General features: G+C 34.5%; 1 protein-coding gene across 2 annotated transcripts in view; it reads right to left on the reverse strand.

Moving 5' to 3' along the window:
- Nucleotides 1-6,147, reverse strand: part of TLL1 (tolloid like 1) — a 74,374-nt gene extending 68,227 nt beyond the window's left edge. The window contains exons 1-3 of one of the 2 annotated variants that reach the window (XM_075149382.1): nt 6,078-6,147; nt 3,637-3,789; nt 1,453-1,570 (exon numbers count right to left, since the gene is read on the reverse strand). In XM_075149382.1, the coding sequence (XP_075005483.1) occupies nt 1,453-1,570; nt 3,637-3,789; nt 6,078-6,132 (326 nt within the window). In that variant the 5' untranslated portion in view covers nt 6,133-6,147. Of the gene's footprint in view, nt 1-1,452; nt 1,571-3,636; nt 3,790-6,071 lie in introns of both variants that reach the window. The other variant, XM_075149381.1, reaches the window with a different exon arrangement.
- Nucleotides 6,148-17,878: the final 11,731 nt, after the last annotated feature.

Raw genomic sequence — 17,878 nt, forward strand, 5'->3', positions numbered from 1 at the left:
CAACTAGCCTAAGGAACAGTGCTTTGGCTGGAGAGAATTTCTGTCATTTGGCTTTGGGCGCTTTGAAGTTGTAGAATTTACTTTTCACAAAACAAGATACCTGTAGGTATCCGCATACTTCTCTTCTCTTTCTAAAGCGCCTGAGAACACTTATATCTTTCACACTCTTCTGTTTAAATTCACATTGCTTTCTACCTCTGTGAGTGCAGGGAACCATCACAATTATTCTCTGCTTCCCATTTGTCTTCCAGCTCTATGTCAGTATGCCTGAATCCTATCTTACGGGTTGCATCGTTAACTAAAATAATAGCCATGCTGGGTCAGAACAAAAGTCCATTTCATTTGGCACTGTTTCTAACAGGGGTCTACAGCAGACCTACAGGAGCACAAGAACATGACAGGCAGGTTCACAAATGCTCCCATAGAATAAGCTCCCTGATTGCAAGGATCTGTGGCTCAAAGACTTTCCAAGGCAAAGGTGATGCCTTCCTTAAAATAGCCTAGGAGTGGGTTTTATTATGCTGTCCTATGCCTTAAGAAGGTCAGGGGTAATTTAAACAGATAAGTCCGCATGTAATTTTACGGGCTATAATTAAGTACATTCAGGATCATTCCTACAACACAAGGAGGTCTCAAAACTTCTTTTCACAACCCTATCCCATAAAAATTCAAAAGTAGGCATGCAAAGTGTTCATCAGTCAGGAAGTTAGCAAGACACAGAGCTGTTCACTGTGGAACCTACAACCCAAACGGAAGCTGACGATCAGAAGTACAGTATTTCTTCTTGGAAAATGAAGTGAATTTTATAAGTTCACTGACTACTATATAAAATTAAGAATTCTAAGTGGAATAAATAACAAACAAAGCTGACTGAGGTATTTGTGAACAGAAATATCTGAAGATGGAACACGGTGATTAATGGAAAGCTGCACTAATGAGTGATAAAACCTGGAAGAAGCAATTTGCAAAACAGTCATAAATTTGGTGGTTAAACAAATCTGGGCAAGGACAGTCTAACAATAGAAGAGTTAAAATTACAATTAACAACAATTAGGTTGGAAAAGGAATATGGGATAGATGTCTATACACAATTCAGCAGTAAACATGTGACATGGAGAAAGCTAAGAATAAACAAATTATAAGCCTGAAATACCTTTAGAGCAATACATACAAATATTAAAGGCATGACAGAAAGCTAAATGTAAAAGTCTCATATCTGTGTATATACAGCAATATCATTTTATCTAGAAATAGATAGAAGAGTCATAACTTCAAGAAGCTACCATACATACTGCTTTCAATGAACTTAAAGCCAAGCAGAACACATGTATCATTTAAATACAGTAACTGTTCATTTTCCTGTGAAGTATATATTCACTTATAACTGCAAAGATGATAAACATGGCCAAACATTGAAAGCACAAGTATCTGTCACCATACCTACACACTTACCCACACGGTCTGTATGTAAATACAATATAACTTTCTTCATCACTTCGTTCAATAAACGTAACGCACGTGTACTTTTCCCAGTGCCGCATAGCCTGTTTGAACATGGCGCGCTGGGTGCCTGGAAGAATAATTGTATGAGATGGAATAAGAGACACTTCTAACCGCATCTTCTTCCTTAAAATCAGATTTTAATACTAGGAATATAGGCCTGGAAGGAGTCACTGGATCATGAATTCCTGTGTCCCGGCAGTGCCATAGACTGCCAAATTCCAATTAAAGGGATACTCAGACCATCAGTTCGTCATAACATATCTGCCTGCAAGGGGACCAATAGTGCTTGACACACTCTAGCAAACATAAAACCTGCAATAAAAAGCACAACTATGTTACACCAGAGGAAGACAGCACAAGAAATCTAGTGTTGCTTACATGCCTGCATTAGCATAATATTTGCTAAGCAGTTTCCCAGATGAAATTATCAAGTGGATCACATCGGGGGAAAAAACAAAGGAAAAAAAAAAAAGAAATTGGGGAACCCTGGATCCTAGCTATCTAGCCAGAATTAAAAAAAAAAAAAAAAAAAAAAAAAGAAAAGAAAAAAAAACCTACAGCCTTCAAATCTGGAAATCAATGTAACCTAAGCCATGTAAACAGGCATACCAGTCAAGGCGTTTGATTTTAATAATGCTGCCTTGAACAGGGAACTAGTCTCCACTTCTTTACATCAAAACCTTTCAGAAATCAAACGATCCACCAAAAGGCGGAAAAATCTTAATTTGGTACAATACTAAGCATATCCAGATATTTGCTTTAAAAACAAGAAACACGTTCAGAAACAATCAAAACTATATTCTAGATGCAGAAGCAGCCAGGCCAGCTCTCACCACATAACACAAAGCCAGCTACTATACAGTACTTCAGGTAGTATAGCAGTGTAATTGCATTCCTGACAAAAGACAAGGTTTATTAACTTAGAGGCAGCATCTGAGAATACAGCTGTATTGCTTCTGAGCTGGAAATCCACAAAGAACAGTACTACTTGGCATGAATTTGCTAGCAGAAACAGATCCACCTTGCAGACTTTTGCAAAGATGCATGTTACAGCATAGGATAATTTTCTTTAAAAAAACAACTTTTTTAAACTTAAAGACAACAAAACCTTAAAGTTCATAAAACCCAGCAAGTTCAAATCATGTCAGAATCCTAAAAATTAAAGGCTATTTCATCCCATCTTGCCTTTTTCTTTTATCTTTAAGCAATATTTGCCAGCTTTAGAATTTATCTTTCATTATGAAAAAGGTGAAATGTTTAACATTATATGCTTTCATTTAGTTTACTGCCATTATTTCAGAAGATGGTAATCCTAAAGCAAAGGTCACACTTGTTATAGTGCTATGTAAATACCCAAACTAAACGTTTGACTGTAGCTGTCAGTTTGAAAGCAATGACTCTGGTTTTTCCATATACATATGCATAAAATGTGTGACTGTTTGCATGTTTCTTTTGGTTGCCTGTACTATTCTGCACAATAAACAAGATGTTATTACATATCTTTTCCCATCTATCTTTGCTTTTCTCCATCCCTTTTTGTTTTAAATTACCTCTTACATCCACATTGATATTGATCCATTTATATTTTTCAGGGATAACAAAGGTTTTAAACTTTTTCTACAGTTTTCTGCTAAGAATTCTATATATTTTGAAGTCAGTTTTTCTTCTTGTCATATATAATGTCTGTGCGCATGCAACTGAAAACCAAACTGAGGAATTACAAAACACATTTGAGTCAGTCTGTAGAGTGAAATCAGTTTAGCAGAATAACATGTCACACCAGTTAAATTAGTTATATTCTTGTGCTAAATATCCTGCATTTTTTAAAAAACAGATTTCATGACATTCAGTTACTTAGGCTCTTGAAAACAAACATGCTACAAGAAATATTAGGAAAAGAAAAGAACCTTTCCTTTCTAAAGCATAGTTATACATTTTTATTATGTAGCTTGCCTTTGGGAACAATTTTTTGAAGTATGACTAATATTTTCAGAACAGATGTACTTCAGGCCTGATCCAACAGAAACCCTTCTATTGACCTCCATAGTATGACTTGACTTTAAAAAAAAAAAAAAAAAGGCAGCAATTAAAAAAATTCATATTCCTTCTCCCCATCCAAAACACAAAGCTTACCAGTGAAATTTCCACCTATTACATATGGAATGACACCCCCTGGCCATATTCTTTCTGTTCGTGATGTAGCAGCTCTGGGAAATCGGTTTTTCTCATTTTTCCCTGAGAATTTTACAGTAGTTCTTTCTTTAGATGTATTATTTTGCTCAAACCCTGTAACGATAATTAAAACACTGAATGAGATCACACACACACAAAAGAGAACAATTATTTTCCAGCAGGTCAAAGTCAGATTATTTCTTTATGCCCTTTAAAAGTAGGACATTGCTGTTATGCAACAGTCTTTCATTACTTAGTTGTCTGAGAAATGCTTGAAATGAAGAGTCTAAATCTTCATTTTTCAAACATATGTACAGTAACAATTTGCACATATATTTATCAACTTGAAGGCACATTGCATAATTTCATCTAAATTTTCTCATTTAATAATAATAATTTTTTTAAAAAATCATACTCCCTGTGCATTTTTTTTTTAAATAAATCAAGATTTTTCCAGCAAAGAAGGAAAGACTTTGAGTAGACCCAAAGTAATCAAGGTATTCACTGTCCCTTTCATTTTTATTGCAACATCTGGAAAAAGCAAGTGTATGACCATTCTTAAAGCACTGGCCAGAAAGAAGTCCTTAAAGTATTAGATTGGCTTTTATTAACAGGAATTACAAGAAAAAAATAGATATATTATTTGCAAAGTTGTATATATATGGAAAAAGTCAGAGAGGGTCATTTCTCCCACCGATCCCCATCACCTGTAGCTATTACTAGTAGATACATTTTCAGATTAAAATGTGACTTTCATTTTCATAGTAACCCTACAACAAATATAGATTTTTCATAAACGAGCTTTTGGAACCCTATGGATAAGTATTGCTCGTGACTGGAATTTCTTTACAAGACTAAAAATGCCTGCTATTTTCAGAGATGTTACCACCATTCGCTCCATTGCAGGCAAATCTTTCCCAAATCAGCTGAAACTTACTGTGACAACAGAAGAGGATAAGGAGAGTTAGACAAGGATTTGCACACCGTAATGGGGTTAGTTGTCGTCTTCTTAAGCAATTTATAAGTTCGTATGAACATTAGGGCAACTGATTAAAACGGATCACTTGAAAGGCAGTCAACAAATCCTAATGGGTGGGGTAGAATTCTTATTCCTCATTCAAGGGTACACCTTCCCTCTGGTGATATCAGTTCCACCTAAGTGTTAATGGGTATGTTGGGATCGGGGAGGATTCCAGGACAGGATCGATCACGGTACAGTATATCGGCATAGCCCCAAGGCTGGGAGAGCAGCAAAAGGAAGAAAGGGAAGAAGCTACAGCACAAGGCAGGGAGAGAAAGTTCTTGATGCGCGAGAAAAAAACCTGACTTTGTAACAATTAACACATAACTTATATTATATCAGGAATGATCTAGAAAACGTCAGGGTTTAAAAAAACACTGTAAAGCAAACAACTTAGCCTTGCATTAAGTAAGTGTGTAAATGAGAATTACACAACAGTCTGCAACACAGGTAGAAACTTCAAAAGAAAAACTATTGTTACACTTAATATCCAGTCATTACTGAACCACATCACATGTTAATATAGATGTTTTACCATTTAAAATTATTTTTATCAACTTTCTTTTGAACTAGAAGTAGTAAGAAATTTATGCCAAATTGCATGCAAAAGACGACAAGCATTTATGCAATACTAAAATTGTAATTCTTTTATAAAGAATGATGGTTATATACCAGAGCACATCTGCAAAGGCAGTTACTGTGCTCTGGTTAATCTTACAAGATATGCAGTGATGCATTTAGACATAATGTGGTGTGATTACAATGGAGTTTCACATATTTTCCTTTTTGAGATTGAGGTTTCATAACATTAAAGTGACATCTCCTTGCATCAAATATGGTGAGTAAACTCAACAAGTATTAATGGGGATTCCACTTATACAGCCTGCTGAATTCAACTTCATTCATACTGACAAGAGTATGATTAGTATAAAACTGTGTTTGTTCAGTGTAACACACCATAAATGCTTCAAAAACAGTATGAATAATCAGAATGCCCCAACTGGATCCAGGGAAGAAAAAAAAAAAAAAAATATTAGCAGTTATACAGCATGGCCTACCTGTACTGAAAAGAGATTGTATTGATACCAGTTGAACTGATAATTGTGAACACAGCCGTATGAAAAAGCTAAGGAATCTTTAATATGAGATTTAAAACTACATATTTTAGCTTCCAGATTTGATGCTGGAAATAGACCTCTAAGAGAATGCAACAAAGAGCTAATCTCTTCATTATTATTCTTGTATTATTTATTTTATAGTTTGTTTATGTCAATAGTAAAACAGAAAGACTTTAAAGTGTTAAAGCACTATCATCATTAATGTTCGTGACAAATTATCATATCAGGCAACCTGCTAATTTAAACAGTGAAAATACCAGAGCCAAATCTTCTTATCCTGTCTATAAGTTGATAGAGGGCACCTCGTTTTTTTGACATCCCATGCTCTCCAAAGCCACCTTTAAAAAGGAAAGAAAAGAAAAAAAAGAATTTTACAAAAGTTAAAAACATGGAATCTTACACCTACACTACTAGATAGCCTGGAGAGATTAGAAAATACCCCATAAAAACTGTAACGCAGTTTTTAAGGAAGTTTAACATTCTTCAATGTCTCGCATACGAATTCTTCAAGTATTCTTGACAATGAAACAAAAATACATTTTTAGCTGAAAAATTTTCTAATATGCATTCCAGAATGTAAGCCAACATGTCTTTGTTATTCAGACAAGTCATGACAATTACATCATCTAATTATTATTTGGAGCTTTTTTTCTTCCTGGTGACCTTGACATCCTCAGAGCCATATTGATTGACAGCTAAAAGCCTTAGTCTTACAGAAATTTCCTGAATGCATGCCATAACGTTCTCTTTTCAAGGGAGGGGAAAAAGGGAAAGCAAACACCCAAAGTTTCATCAGAAAAAAACAAAACTGATACAAACTTAATATGGCTGATTTTACCATGAAAGATTTGGTTTTCTTTGTCAGCATGCAAATAGATGTCAATGCACTCCAAAGGCTTTGAAACATCACATGCCGGAGTATATTGCAGTAAGACCTTGTAGGCAGATATATGTCTGTGTCATTTCAGCAATCAATGAGCAAGAAAAACTAAGATATTAAGTAGCTGATTTTAACATTTACTGTGCCATTTACAGAAATGCAACACATTTCTAGGTTTACTGTGTACATTTGATGCATCTGCCACATATTCCCTTCACATACAATCCTTTTGTGGCTGCAAGTGCCTTTGAAAACACCAGTAAACCAAAAGAAAGAACACTGATAATACTGCACTAGTCAATAAATCATTCAGAATTGTTCAGAAAGTTTTGTGACTTTCAGAAGTTTGTAATAGGTTGTATTTTAAAATTCTATATCTGTTATAGGACAGGAGAGTTTTCAAACTACTTTTACAACAGCAAAAGGAAAAAGGTAGAAATAAAAGGACCACTGAAACTTCCACTAAAAAGACCCTTCCCAACTTCCCATAAAAACTTTCAACGTATATGTCAAAAATATATTTATTAAATGGCAACTTAAAATCATATTACAGATGAGAAAATTCCATATAAGGCAAGTGAGTTTGTGTGGCTGCTCAGTGAATAACAATGTGCCTAATTATTTGGATTACACTGTCACATAGCTGCTGGCTCCCTTGAGAAAAATTTTCCAAATTTTTTAAAACATTTTAGATAGATGAGGTAATAGTTCAACACATTCCTTTCTAACAAGTTACATGGTAACTATAATGTACACTACAGAGAATATAACAATTCCATTCCTTGTATTGATCATCATTAACGTAATTGTCTCTCATGTTAACATTCATCTTATAAAAAAGGACATACAGCTGAAGATTCCAAACAAATATTAAAAAAAAAACCTTAAAAGCATCAACTGTCACAGACATAACAGAAAAAAACAAAGAATCCATTATTTACCTAAAGAAACTATTATATTTTTTTCTAGAAAAAAAATTAAACTATCATTTCTGTGTTGACACAGACTGTGTATTCCATTTAGTGAAAAACTGAAGAAAAAGTATCTCACATAACTAATCTGTCTTATATGAATAATATAAAGCCTTGCCAAACCACAGTCTAAAAAAGTTTTACAAAAAAAAAAATCATATTTTCTGCATCTTCTCATATTTCAAGCAGGAGAAGGAGGATACTTTTGGCAGTTTAGACTTATAATAATATATACATAACAATTTTACCAGCTTTACTGTTGTTTCTGTTTACAATATATACATAACAATTTTATCAGCTTTACTGTTGTTTCTGTTTACAATGATTATGCGTATTGCTTGGACAAAATGACAAGTAAAATGACAGAGCCACACTCCAAGAAGCTCACAAATTAAGTATCCAGGCAGATAATCCTCACCAAAAGGAGTAGTCACATAACGTGAATCAGAGCCTGTGAGCCTCAGGATTTTTAATTAGTAATTGCAATGAAAAATGCTACTCTGCAACTCCATCTTGATGGTTTACACCCAAGAATCTAACCCTTCTACCTGATGTCACCTTTAGTTTGTGAAGGTCAACAACAGAAGGTGCTCAGAAATCAAGCTTGTAATTAATTGTCATTGTGTCTGTAACAAAGGTAAAATATTAATTTGTTTTCTATTTTACAGACATTTTACGTTCCTTTCCCAGTTGCTACCTAATATCAACTAGTTAGTTGTTGGCAATTTACTATTTTGGAAATTAGAGGGCAAAAAGACACTAGGCTGTGCAATTTCCAAAAACAGGCTAAACCCCTAGTTTATGCATCAAAATGCTGTAAATTTAGGAAAAAAAATTACATATGTAAAGCGTAGAATTGAGTTCCTCAACTCTGTTTTTAGAAAAATCAAGAATGTTGAGGGTTCAGTGAGGGTCATTACAAAATCATTAACTTCAGCAGAGTTTGTTCTCCAAAGTCCAGTCCACTGACCATCGCAGTTGCATTGATTCCTCTTGTGCAATGAAGGTAGAAAATTTTGATCCAAATGCATTAGTAATTCTCAGTAGGATGACTTAATATCCTTAATAGGATACTGTCCACAGGAAAAGATAACGCACAAATCTCAAGATGGGTAAGGACAGAAAATTAAATAATAGAATATTAAATATTATTAAAAAACAGCTTAGAAATTTATATTCTTTCTGTGGCAATTGAAAAAAAAATAACCGTGCAGTTAAAAAGAAAAAAAAAAGAAAAGCAAAAAGAAAAAGGAAAGTCAGCAGGCCAAAGAAATCACTTGACTGCATCCACTTTGAGGGGAAATGACCAACCTTGCTCTCTACATTTTGTCAGCAAAACTAGTGCCTGAAATACCTTCAAAGCCAATTAAAACTATTTATTTGGGGGAAAGGGAGGCAGGGAAACCGCTGACTCTATTAACATTTTAAAATCCAGTCTTGATCTAGAAATGATCAAAGGTGTTCCTGCCTTGAAAAAACAAGTAGTTTTAAAAGGAGATAAAATAAATTTTCAAGTTATTGTAAAAATAGTCTAATCATGACATCTAACTAGGAAGAGTAAAAATACTTTAAGTATATCAATATTGAAAGGTTAAATTGAAAATTGCTTCTTTGGTCTGAAAAATTCCTTTCCAATCATTCCTCAAAGTGATCCTTATTTCCACATATCAGGAATCATGAAGTTAATAGCAGCTTAGTTCAGGAACATATAGAACATGCTTAATAGAAAATAAATTTCAATTATGCATTTATACATTTTCTAATAGCATTTTTTCCACACTTTTCGTAAGTCACTTGGCTTTTTTGGTATCATAACCTGAAAGTTTACAAATTCTCAGTTACGAATTTACAAATCAGAACCTGAAAGCGTAAATATTTTTAGACATTAGATAGACATCCATTTAGACATGGATTATGTTTTCTCTCTCACACATACATATATATTTACACATAAATAATATCTCTTTACCTATCTGTCTGAATATCCAACTGCCTGTGTTAATCAGATTGCAGCTTCTGGCTCTAATGCACTGTATATTAACAACAGTAAATAAACATGTATTAAAATGTCAGATAAATAGTTGCTTTTTAGACAAGACAAATTCTAGCAAGGATGACATGTCCTTGTGTTGCTTCTAGATCTGGGTACAGATCTGGATGGAACTGAAAAAAGAGCAAAAGGAGGGGTTTTAATCCAAGACTCCCAGTCTTGCCTCCAGGATTCTGTGTACATTCTCCATAGGGCATTTGGGCTCTGCTATCGGGAACTTTTAGCGACGAAAGCAAAGCTTTGTACAATTTCCTTTCCCACATTACCGCCTGCAGAGTAGACTTACAGTTCCTACCAGCTTGCTCTTCGGTTCAACAAGACATTTTTAATCAAAAATGCCAGAATAAAATTAAAATTTCAGCTTTTCTCTTTCTTTCCCTAAAACAAATTTATACTCATTGTTTAATAACTTTTTAAAGTGTAAACTAATATTACCCAAAACATTATACTGACTTTCTACATTTAAAACAGAGATTGCCTTCTACACAGAAGTAAATAACAGAAAAAATAAGTTAAAACAAGCTTGAAATATCATACCTGTGTTATGGCCAAGTCTTTCGTTGGAGTGCTGCGTAAGGTCAATTGTCCTGTCAATTTGAAAGATTTTTAAGTCTTCATCATCTAAGGCAATATCTCCCCAAAAGACAGCTTTAAATAAAAAAGAGCTCAATTTAATTAAAGAATTTATTTAGACATTAAAACCAATCTGAAGATTATAATGCCATGTTACAACCCTTGGGAAAATATATGACAAATATATATTTATATCACATATATTTGCTTACTGATCTATATTTTTGTACAAAGAAAGAAAGAAAACTACCTAGCAAAAGACAAATAATTTGTTCCAGTATTCTCCTAAATTCTTACCGTCTTTTTAATTTCTTTACATGTTGCCTGAATGCAATCATTTAAATGTGATATCAATCTATTAACAAATTTTCAGCTTATGTGTTGTTTTGTGTCAGTAAATACAACTAAGCATAAAAGACACTGAAACATGTTAACATTTGAACTATGAAGTCAAAAACATACAGTACAGAGAAAATACAACCTTTACATTTCCTAACATCTTTCTGAAAATGAGAATTATTTGAAGTAATTTTTATTATGTTCCAATCACTTTCGTTTATCTGTTTTCTGTTAAACTGAGTGAAAAAAAACAACTTTTTCATTTTCCTCTTGGTTTATTGGTATGCTTTCCTTTATAGTTAATCTTATTATTAGGATTCTTTCAAATACTTTGCTTTTCAGAACTCCAAGTCTCTCTTCTTTTTAACCTTTCTTTGGCCTTTTTGGTAGGTTTCTTCTTCTGTCTTTTCCTGTTCTCTTTCAAGCTCTCTCAGGTTCTCTTTCAAGCTCTTTGTTTTTTTCTGTTCGACTTTTGCATAGCTAACTCATCTTCCCTAAGCTGCCATCATAACTCAATGAACAAGATATAGGCCCACTTGCAAGAATTCGGGATCTATAATCTCAGTCTTTCATCTCTGCCTATTTTTGCTGAGATTTTATCCTGCGATCTCCCTGCCAACTCAAACTTATTATTAAAGCTGAACTCAACAGGCCATATCCTCAACTGCTGTGAATGAAGTCAACAGAGCATATACCAATTAACATGAGCTGAAGTGGTTGTTTATTATCTTTATCCAAATTCTTCCTTTTCCCTCTCTTCACTGCCTCTGTCAATAGCTCTATTATTTGTCCCCTCAGAGTCACAAAACCCCTGGGTTCAATCTTGATGTCATCTTCAACTCTTTCCCTTCTTCTCCCCATCCAGGAAGACATCACTAACTCTGCTTGGTTGTTTGTTGTACAGTTCCACAACAAATTGCTTTCTTCGCTTCTATACAGCTAAAACCTTGCCCAAAGTCCAGCTGTTAGCAAATCATTCTCTCTGGTCTACTTCCATTTAAACTGATCCTAAATATTATTGTTAACTAGTATTCTTTTCCTCTGTCTGTTCTTTATATCATGTTGTAGAGACCATTCATCAGATAATATTCTCAGTAGTTTCATGTTGCTGCAAAAGTTACCTTTTTCTTATTTATTGATACTCACATTCATTAGTATTTAATCAAATCCATATCAAAAAAGTTTTTACTTGAGCAAAAAGATATGTATTTCTAAAGAACTCCCAGATATTAAATTACTTCCTCCTATCACCATTCTTTTTCTTGAACGCAAGGCAACTAAGAGAAATCACACTGAAAATGCCTTTGGTCTGCCTCGCAAAATACCTTAAAAAAAAATAGATCACCTACACAGAGTTCCAAAATGAAAATGAAACTTTTAGATTAAAAACATAACCAACATCTTATGTCGTCCCTAAATATGGATATTTCCACGTATATAATTTTTACACAAAAAGATAATGTTTCTTAGAAATCACAAGTATTTGAGACCATTTCTGAAACCCTTCAGTCACTTCTAACACATTTCTGAACACTCTCCTTCCAAGGGTCACTATTTCCTTATGTTCACATTGGGCAGATTAGGGACATCTTTCCTCTGGCTAGCCTGCTCTCACCAGTGATGTTTTTACCACCAGGTCAAGAAACAGAGCTAGTGGCAGCTCTAGATGTTTTTTTTTCCCTCAAGCTTCTAGGAAAAAGATCTCACATTGTCAGGGCTTTGAACTGTGAGGGGAAAAAAACAGTAGTCTCCATCTGACTCGAGTTAAATATTATTTATTATTACTATTATAAACACCTTCTAGAGATTTCTCTTGGATGTCATTCATAACAGGGGTCACTGTATAAGCTCAATGAAAGATTGCAAACTTTAATAACCAGAACAAAAAATGGTGAGAGGAAGAAACTATCAACATTTTGGTCTACAAAGACATGATGTGCTGCAGCAGAGGTCACACAGGTTACCCACACCAGACTCGAGGAAGTGCTAAAGCTTAATAGCAAGCCCATTTTTCTTTCCTGGTAATACTGAGAGTTAACAAAAGGAAAGTTCTGAATTAACAATAGATGATGCAAAAAATAACTCACTGACAGAAATGCATTAGCAGAAATCACTTTGGTTTCAGTGTGTAATACTGATGTATAAATATGAAAACCCAAGGCAAATCGAACTTCAGAAAAATAATAAAGTAGAAGAAAAATTGGTGGAAAATATCCTCCCTAGTCTTGATGATGCATCTTTATCACTTCACTGTGGTAACATTCACTTTGCCATGAAAATGCAAATAGCAAAGACTAAACCCTGTGAATTTGTCCGACATAAATGCATTGAATTTGTGTGCACATATATAAAATACACCACAGTGTTCAGGCAAGGTATAGTAACTTTGTCTGTTGGGTTAGAAAGGAAAACAAAGCTAGCTAGTTTTTGATTAGCAACCAAGCACAAGGTTAATTTTAACAATAACATAACCATGGTAATATAACAATAAGTGCTGATGCAAGTTTGACGTAATTGTAAACAAGTAATCTGTGTGACCAATAGGAGCTAGGCTCTCTAATGGATTAACTAAATATGAGCTAACACTAAAGAAAGAAATATATATGATTCTTTGTTTAAAAGTATAATGGAAAGTTTGGAGCTTTCTTCAGGCCACTGGTTTTTTGACAGAAGACAATTCTGTTTTGCAGAAAAAGACAAACACGTAAAAGACAAACATCATGAAAGGCAGAAATCTTGATAGAATTAACTCATTTGACTTTAGCAACAATTTAAGATTTGCCACTTTACTTTTACTGAAATAAACCTGCGATTTTCTGAATTAATTTTAGTGCAACTGGGAAGATATATACCTAGCAAAAGAAACAACACTTAACTGGATGCTATTTAATTTCAATATAGTCCAAACAATCAGCAACTGAGACAAAAAGGGAGCTGATAACTGCTTTTTAAAAAATACACCTTTTTTCCAATGAAAGGTCTGCACTGAACATAAATTCTACCCTTCAAAGCCTGAAGCACAACCCCACCTGAATTATCCAAAAAAATAAACATAGTTATCTCCCACAACTGTTAAAAGTATCCTTTAATTTTTTGGAATGCCTCTTTAAGTGTCAAACTATTTAGTAACTAGAGAAGACCATATTTTTATCTCCTGCCTTAAAATTTTTATGGCCTGAAACTATCTGAAGAAGTCACTCAGTATACTTCATCATGTCACACACTGATCTTAACCTTACAGAAAGCAAGCAGAGGATTGTTTGGATATGCAAGGCATGATGTTAAAGACTTTGCTAAGAGCATGTTAGGATTAAGAGCTTTATTAGCTCCCTCTAAGGAACTTCTGACAGAATTGACCTGTTCAGTTCTGCACCTCCCTCATTTTTCACAGATATTTAATTCATAAGTTTCACACAGAAAGTTAACAAGAAACTGATAACCAATTCACTTAGCATGAAAAAAAAAAAAAAGAAAATTGAAACAAAAGGATGGAAGAACTTTCAAAATGATCCAAACAGAACTTTAATATACCTCTACTTATTTCAGGTTGCTTCATATTATCTCTTATCCTATCTATCTATTCAGTGACCAGGAAAACTTGATGTTTACCGGCAGCTTTTTCATTTAATTTGAAAATGCAAGATTGACAATAATCTTAGGAAAAATCTGTTGAAAATCTGAGACAGCATTAATTACAGGGGGAAAGTATTTCAAATATCTTTTATTATATATAGGTTCTTAATAAAAAAGAAAATTGATCTTTTTATCCAATATCTGTTTGATAAAGAGATCTATACCCTGTTATACCAAATTTCATGCAACTTGCTTTTTATTGTGGGGATTTTTTATGTTTTATATGGCCACTACATTATGAATTTACACAAATTCAACAGAGACAATACATGCATCAATTTCAGAAAGATGGACATAAACTGATTACACAGTAAAAGTATGTTTTTTCTGTAACAGTGGAGAAGGATTTATGCGGAGCTGTTAAAACAGAAAATACTCCTCACCAGTTCTGCTTTCACACAACTCAAAGGCCTCAGCCAAACATCACCTTCAAAAAGGTCTTATTTTATTAAAAGGCAAAACACTGACATGTAAAGCAGCTAAGTTTGCTACATGTAAACAATCAGCCCACAAGCATGAAAACAAACAGGAAAATAAGTAGGTTGTAAAAGATATCTGCCATCCAGGGAAACACACCTTAATGTTACCACACAAGTAATGTGATTGGAAAGGAAAAATAAAACACAGATCAAGCACAGGAACTACAGCTACATTCTACTACTTGTAACAGGAACTATTATTTTATCATAAATAATTAAGATTCATCTGCAAAGCTCTCTTTGCTAATCTACTCTCTTCCAACAAGATCATTACCACATCAAATACCCAGTATTCTAAAGGAATAAAATATGCTAAGGATAGGAAATAAAAATAAATAAATAAATATATAAAAAAAATTTTTTAAAAAGAGATGAAAACTATTTTAAGTATATGGATATACACACATGGTACAAATCAATTAGCATATACAGAACAAAAAAGGCTTTCATGACTTTCTAGAAGATGGTCGGAAGTCCATGGAACAAGAAAGAAATAATGTGGTTAAATCCATAGGGCTGCGATATGTGGTAGGATGGATGTCTCATTCCAGGATTTGAAAGATCAATTAGCATGTAAGTCTGCAAAATATATACAGGAGTATATTCCTTATAATTGCAATAACAAAATTACCTACATAAAACTTCCTTCACAATTTGTCCTACAATTATTATAATCATAATCAGCCATAAATCATAACCATAAAAAGCCATTTTTTAATAAAATATATTCCTGATAGTATTCATACTGATATTAGTAACAAAGTATAAAATGCAACGAAGTGAAGATTGCTAGTGTTTGCCCCTACAGCACAGCAGTGTAGCAGAAGAAAGCCACCTCTACCTTGGGATAAGTCAGGAGCAACCAGCTACCAAGGACAGCTCTAAGAGACCGACACCATCAGAGACCACTACGATCCAGAAACCATTTTCTGATTTGTTCTGATGACTGTGCAAGCTAGAAAAATGTTCAACTCAGGTACAACTTTCCCACATTTGGAAAGCTTGTGAAAATAAGATTTTAAACTTTCTCAAACTGAGATGTAAACTGTGACCAGCCACGCAGGTATTCTCTTGTTCTGTGAGCAGATGCAGAACTGTGACAGGGAGATTACTCCTGTACTGAGAAGATACCAATGAAAGGATGAAGGCAATATTAGAAGACATTTTAAAAGCAAAGCCTCAGATTTTGGTATGCTCCTGGGAGTGGAAAGCACAGGAAGTTTATGCTTCATCCCCTTCATAGAAGCTGCCAAGAACAGACAACAAAAATACTAGAGTTAACTGCAAGGCAAAATTGAAATCTGAAGAGCTCCTTTAATGTCCTCCCATGGGAGGTGGGACACCCAGCACTTTTCAAAGTCTGATCAGTAATTCGTGCAGAATGAGGTGCCAAAAAGTGTGTTGGCCCAAGTTCAGGGTAGATATTCATCTAAACCCACATGTGCAGTGGTTCCAATTAGTAGCCTCTTCTATAGCTGAGTCATTGAGTACTTCCCTGTAACAACAAAGCTATGTGCATTATAGTCTACCTTGGTGAGTCATTTTGTTCCATACAAACTATTCATGGCTTGCATAACTGCCTCTAACTCTGAATAGAAAAAGGAAAATTTAGAGCTAGATAAGTAAAAACAATTTCACCTTATTACAAGGAAGACAACATATGCTACTATAATTAACCTGATTTTGTATTCCCACTGTCTTCAAATCAGTTCAGTCTTTCCAAGATTTTCCGGTGCAATACACTTTTCTTAGAAATCATTAAAATGAGAACAAGACAGGGCAAATAAACAGCAAAAGATCTTACGTGCAACCATAAGAATAAGACTGCATGCCATATCCTGAACTCTATCATTGTTCGTCACAAGTGCTATCTTCAGCCATAACCATGTAATAAATTTCCATGTTAGCACACAGAGCTCACAGAACTTTCAAAAGAAATTTTTGATTTGAAATTGAAGTTAATTTAATCAAGTGTTTGATAATTATCCAAATCAGTTTGACTTTTTATTAAACACAATTGTGACAGCAAAAAAAAAAAGTTAATAAAACTTTAACAACATTAAATAGAAGACCAAGGCAGTCTATTTTCACAGACACACCAAAACAAGAAATTAGCTACTTCATTAATTTCACCATGCAGCATTTTCAAATCTGCGCATGACTATGAGCAAGTGTTAGTGAAACCTCTTGATTTACTTGAAAAAGCTCACATAGACACACCTGAAAAGGGATATAATACCTCTGACTGGCTCCTTCCATGTTCCTACTTACTGTAAAAGTACATTATGTAAAATAGCAAGCTTATCAACACTCATACCAATTCTATTTTTCAAGACTCCTCCTTCAAACTCCTAATCAGAAAGCCACTATTTTCCCTAAGGAATGTATCATTTCCACTTCTATCAGAAAAGAAAATGATGATGGCAGAATACTTTAAACATCTCCAGATTGTATACCAGCTAGAAATACATTCCTCCATTCTTTTGAATGTGCCATGTCTTGACAACAGCTTGCATAGGCATATATAAAGTTATCCTGAAATCAGCTAGCTTGTGTATGGCAGTGATGTAGCCCTAGAAGCACAAATTTTAATGCAATTTATTCAAATCTTCAATGACACAGTTTCCCTGTTGACATTATTACCTGCAACTCACCACTGTCTCATGTCACCCGCTCTTAGAAACTTCCCCTATGTTCCCCACACACAATGCTTCTAGCTTCCTTCCTTCCTTTCACATTTGTTCACGTTTATAGGTAGGGTGCTGGCAAGGCAACATCCCTGTTGGGGCCAAGTTACACTTGTGGAGCCCCATCTGTGGTACATGGCATTTCACTGCAGCTCCTTCACACCCTTCTCCAAACTCTGCAGGAAGTTATTACCAAACTGACCAAACTAGGACAGAAAACCAACCAGGTATGACCTGACTGTGGACACAAAAAACAGCTGTAGAGCCAAAGGCGGGAGAAGAGAAATAATTGCTGGAGAGGCATCCCCCATTCTAGAGCCAACTTGTTCCAGACATCCCTCCCAGGCGCACGGCAATAAGATCACAGCACAGATGGGCTTATGGGTTAAGCGGTGTGCAGCACTGGGGCATGTTCCAAGTTTTTCAAAGCAGAAAACATCTCCAATACAAAG

This window comes from Calonectris borealis, chromosome 4 (genome assembly GCF_964195595.1).
Source record: "Calonectris borealis chromosome 4, bCalBor7.hap1.2, whole genome shotgun sequence".
Lineage (NCBI taxonomy): Eukaryota > Metazoa > Chordata > Aves > Procellariiformes > Procellariidae > Calonectris > Calonectris borealis.